Consider the following 5,000-nt stretch of genomic DNA (forward strand, 5'->3'; position numbering starts at 1 on the left):
TAGGTCAGTCACAGCAAGGAACAGAGACAGGTCTGAAGCCCTGCCAGCAAGCAGTCGTGTGTGTGCGCATGCATGTCTCCAGGCAGCTCCAGATAGGTGGTCAAGGTCATGGAATGATGCACAAAACACCAGAAGACACCCTCTCTCACACACCTCTTTTGATCTAATTTTAAACTATCCATTACAGACACAGTAATATCAGATCTCTGTTGGTCTATTTTCCCCAATTTCAGACCTCTGTTGGTCCATCTTCCCCTATATTAGATCACTGTTGGTCTATTTTCCCCTATATCAGATGTCTGTTGGTCCATCTTCCCCAATATCCGAGCTCTGTCATCTGCCTCTGCAGTGTGCTTCCCAGAACCACGCTGCATACGCCTCCTCCCTCACCCTTCCTCAACTGCTCTGATGTTCTGAGGCGGCGGCTCTGCCCCCGATTGGCTGGCCGGGCCGCCGGCCCTGACGGAAAGCCTGTCGCCCGTCGCCCCAGGCGACTGCAGCCCGGGCCGAGCCTGATTGCACATGTCCACACCCGTCTGTCCGGCTGCAGGCGATAAGACTCCTCCCCGCGCGGGCCGGACGCCCTCATCGACCTGCTCTCCTCTCTGCTACAGTCACCCAGCGGAGGACAGCTAATGCCCACGGGGGCAGGGGAACCCGCTCCACTATCACTGCACCGCGTGCAAGAGAATAAGATAACAGCTAATGCACTTTTCTCTCCATCAAAATGACACAAGGCTCTAGGGAGAGAGGGAGGCATAGGGACTCACTAAAGAAAACTAAAAGGAAACTAAAACTTGCTTCTATACAATCTTTATATATATATATATATATATATATATATATATATATATATATATATATATATTTATTTATTTTTATTTATTTTACCTTGGATCCAGCAGGTTCTTCAGGAGTTGGAACACCAAATAATCATCCTGCAGGGACAGAAGCACACCAGAGCAGAAGTGAGACAAGGTTCTCTAGTTGCTCTTCCAGATCAGTTATTGCTCCTTGTTCTCAGGCAGCTTCTCAGCACCTCCGTTTCTGTTTACTTCCGCGTTTCATTACCTTCACCTGTGTCTTTTTAACCCTTATTAGTACTTGTATTTAAACCCTTTTGGACTTGCCCTAATAAATACTGCTCTCCACGCTACAAGCTCAGAGGACACGACGGCAAACAGATACACACGCCAGAAGGTTTATTTGAAGATGTCAGCGATGTCAGTATTACGAGGGCAACTGCAGGATATCAATTAACCAACAATGGAACGTGCAGCACTAAGATGAATATTATTAAATATGATTTAATAACTTCTATGTCAGAGCTAAGCTGCTAGATAACAATCAGCGCACAGAGATGTGGATCTTGTCTATGGACTATTTGATTCCGTGACCATCCAAATGTTTTTAAAAATAAAGCTCATAAAACAACAACATGGGTATCAGCTTTGCTGCTGTTATCACGTTCATACTCAGGGGTTCCTGCAGAATTTCCTGCTTGAATCTTTCTGTGCCAAATTCATGTTTTTGCTGCCATCATCTAGTCCTCACGGTTATCACCCCCCCCCCCCCCCCCCCCCCCCAGAAACACTTGTTTTGTGTCGCCGGGCGGATATCTCTGGGGCGGCTGCAGCGTTATTAATGCAGCGGCAGGTCTTACACCAGCCCAAAGCATGGCACGTGGATAAACACTTTATTTCTCCTTCTCATCTCTTCAGAGCACACGCAGCTGCTCCGTTATCGGACTTTTCAATTAACGCTTCTCAGCCAGTGCCTATGATAAGGCAGAGCCAATTCCACACGGCACTGCTGATAGGGCCTAATCCATTTATTCACTCACTCGCACACACACCTTTATAGGGAGGTTCCAACTATGTATTACTGTAACCCAGTACTGCAGTAGCTACACCTAATCATAACCATGACCCCGAGCGAATCCTGAATGAAATATTTTGTTTTTCATATTAAAGCTGCATTTTGTGGTGTTAAGCTAAGTATTCACACACACACACACACACACACACACACACACACACACGCTTCAGGCATTTGCTTCTTCTCCCCTCTCATAGATGCACTGACACTATCTCAGTCCACAACAATGGGTAATGTATGGAAGCTGTCTATCTTCATGTCTCCCTCACACACACACACACACACACACACACACAGCCTTATTGATCTGTTGAGTGCACTGAAGTAGAGACGGGTGATTTGGTAGTGGCCTCATCCTTTGAGGATGACCATTACTCCTCCACAGGCACAGTGCACTTTCACTGCACCAGACTGACAGTAATAAGTGTGTTAAGGGCGTGCGTTTATGCAGCCGCTATAACCGGGCTGAACAATGAGAATATTCCCGCCAAGTCTTACACTGGCATTCAAGTCGCAGTTGTTGCTGTGCAGGCGCCTTTTAGAATCGCACGGCTCCACTACGTTTGGTCAGCCATGGTCTAAAATGCTTGCACTGCTAAAATATTGAAAATGCTACGGCACACTGAGAGGGACAGTCAGCACTGACCTGTAGTGCCGTGATGATGCACTCCACCTCACCGCCGAAGTGACCAGCCACCAGCTCGGCCGTCTTCGCTGGGTTAATGCGGACTAGTTCCTGCAAGAGGACAAATGACCAATCAGAAGTAAACATCAGTACTAAGGAAGTAATGACGTAAACTCTGACCACCTAAGGCACATTAATGCTAAACAGATCCTGTAAGAGACAAAGCGACCAATCAAAACATGCAATACTGGCCTCCAACCAAGCAGAAATGCACGTGGGAGTGATTCTGTGAGTAATGACTATAGTGAGGTGCAATGAATGAAATGATTCCCTAGATTCATGAGCTTCAAATGCCTGCCCACAGACGGCCCTCGGCTGTTTCATTTATTTAACATTAAAATTAACCAATAAGGCAACTGAAATATATAAGGGAATGTGGCCACGCAGAAGCCACAGTCAACATAGAAGTGACACACTTCATGAGTACACACAAACACACACACACACAGACACACACACACACACACACACAGCAGCAGAATTCTGAAGGAGGTCTTGGGTTATTTCTCTAGAATATCCATATGAGCCTGTTTTCTGTATCAGTTTGTTAGTGTAGTACAGTTTACGATTCCCCCACGTCCAGATTCAAACACATCCAAAATGGATTAAATATCAAATAAACACCAAAAAAACAAGAAAATACCAAAAAAATACCAAAAAAAACAAAACAATGTGAATGTGTCATTTCAATCTCCAACATACTGGTCCACCCGGATTTGTTGCAAGCAAACCATTTACGCCGAGAGTCACCAAACATCTCGGCGGTCCTCGCCGGAGTGGTAGAAGAATGGAGAACGTCTCACTGTTAGCCACTGTTAGACCGCTGAAATGACTGCTGTCTGGTCCCCATTGGTTCTTACTCATTATTAATCTAAACTTGCTCAATTTGACTGGCCTTAACGTGCTCCAGGGCCTTCCTCCGCGCGGTCTGCTTGTCCTTCGGGCTGTATCCAGGCAGGGACAGGATGTTGTGGACATAGTTATAAATCTCCTCCTGGAGCCAGAGCGAAGGGAGAACGCGCCATTAGAGATGGACGAGGAGGGAGAGAGAGATTAAAGGAGGGAAAATGGAGAAGGGAGAGTCAGAGAGAGAGAGAGAGAGAGAGAGAGAGAGAGAGAGAGAGAGAGAGAGAGAGAGAGAGAGAGCGAGCAATGTACCTTTCTTAAGGGGTCCTTGAGGTAGCAGTCGATGATTCGATCATAAAGGTGTTTCTGTTCATACATGAACTCACAGATCTGATAGCTGCAGGCAGACAGCAGGGGAAGGTCACGGAGGTGAAGAGAGAAAAACAGAGAGCAAGAGAAAGAGGGATTATATGAGAGAGAGAGAGAGAGAGAGAGAAAGAGAGAGAGAGAGAGAAGGGGGGAGGAGTGAATGAGGGGTACATAATAAGAAAGGGGATGGATGGAGGAAATAAAACATGAGTTGCTGGAATTAATGCTAAACCTTCCCTGCCTGGAACGTCCTGAATCACTCAGAAGAAAATCAATACTGTTCATTTTAACTGCTCCCTAATTATACAAACCCCATTAAGTGAAGTTAATTGAAGGTACGTGAAGGTACAGTAATTAGAGCCAGATGTCTGGGGGGGGATGACCCGCCCTCTCAACGGGCCTACGGTAATAAAACACTGCGCAGTATAATCACATCTACTCCATCTACTCAAGAGACTGACGTTGAAAATGTTGACTGATCAGAAAGTTCTATTAAACAGTGCAGTGCTCGTGACTGAATATGTCTGTATTTGTTAAATATTAAGAGCTTCGTGTAGCGCTGAGTTTCTTGAACAGGGAGAGTGATGATGAGGTTTGCTGTCCTCTTTAAATGCAACACTGACCGGTTGCCATCATCTTATCAGTACTAGAATTATATGCTTTAATATCTGACAGTTTCGAGAGTCTCATCTCAGCTGGATAATCTGTCTGTCTTGTATTCTTGCTTTTCATCTTGATTGGACAAATACTTATGACTCCGCCTTTTCAACGTGATTGGACAAATACTTACAACTCCGCCTTCTCTGCGAGGGCGAGGAGGCGTCCCTGGTCGAACTGGACCACACCTCCCACCTGAAGTAACTCCAGCAGCACCTGTAACACCCGCCACTGCCGTGAGTCACTCGCCTGGCCTGACTGGACCAGCGGCTCGTTAAGGTCAAGGAGACGGACGCTTGGACGTGCGCCACGTTGCTAATCTCACAGCCTCTGACAAAAACAGGAGGTGTCTTACCTGCTGTCTCTCCGTGTGCCTGGTGTCGTCGTCTGGACTGCACAGAAACTCCAGAACCTGCACAGACACACGGCCGAGTAGACACGCCATCACACCACTTCTCACGCTGCTCACACTCACACACACTTAGTCTTGGGTAGGGTGGCGTAAATTAGCCTTGGTTGGGCTAATCAACATCATCATGATGTTGAAAACAGCCTTAGACTCAAG

At 46.5% G+C, this 5,000-nt stretch overlaps 1 protein-coding gene across 5 annotated transcripts in view; it reads right to left on the bottom strand.

Annotated features, from left to right (window-relative positions):
• The window catches only part of vps8 (VPS8 subunit of CORVET complex), a 69,633-nt gene that overhangs the window by 37,387 nt on the left and 27,246 nt on the right, over window positions 1–5,000 (bottom strand). For all 5 annotated transcript variants that reach the window (XM_035534845.1, XM_035534844.1, XM_035534843.1 and 2 more), the window contains 6 exons: window positions 4,791–4,847; window positions 4,569–4,651; window positions 3,722–3,806; window positions 3,459–3,557; window positions 2,525–2,614; window positions 892–938 (listed from right to left, as the gene is read on the bottom strand). In XM_035534845.1, the coding sequence (XP_035390738.1) occupies window positions 892–938; window positions 2,525–2,614; window positions 3,459–3,557; window positions 3,722–3,806; window positions 4,569–4,651; window positions 4,791–4,847 (461 nt within the window). The remainder of the gene's footprint in view (window positions 1–891; window positions 939–2,524; window positions 2,615–3,458; window positions 3,558–3,721; window positions 3,807–4,568; window positions 4,652–4,790; window positions 4,848–5,000) is intronic.

This window comes from Electrophorus electricus, chromosome 16 (assembly GCF_013358815.1).
Source record: "Electrophorus electricus isolate fEleEle1 chromosome 16, fEleEle1.pri, whole genome shotgun sequence".
Taxonomy (NCBI): Eukaryota; Metazoa; Chordata; class Actinopteri; order Gymnotiformes; family Gymnotidae; genus Electrophorus; species Electrophorus electricus.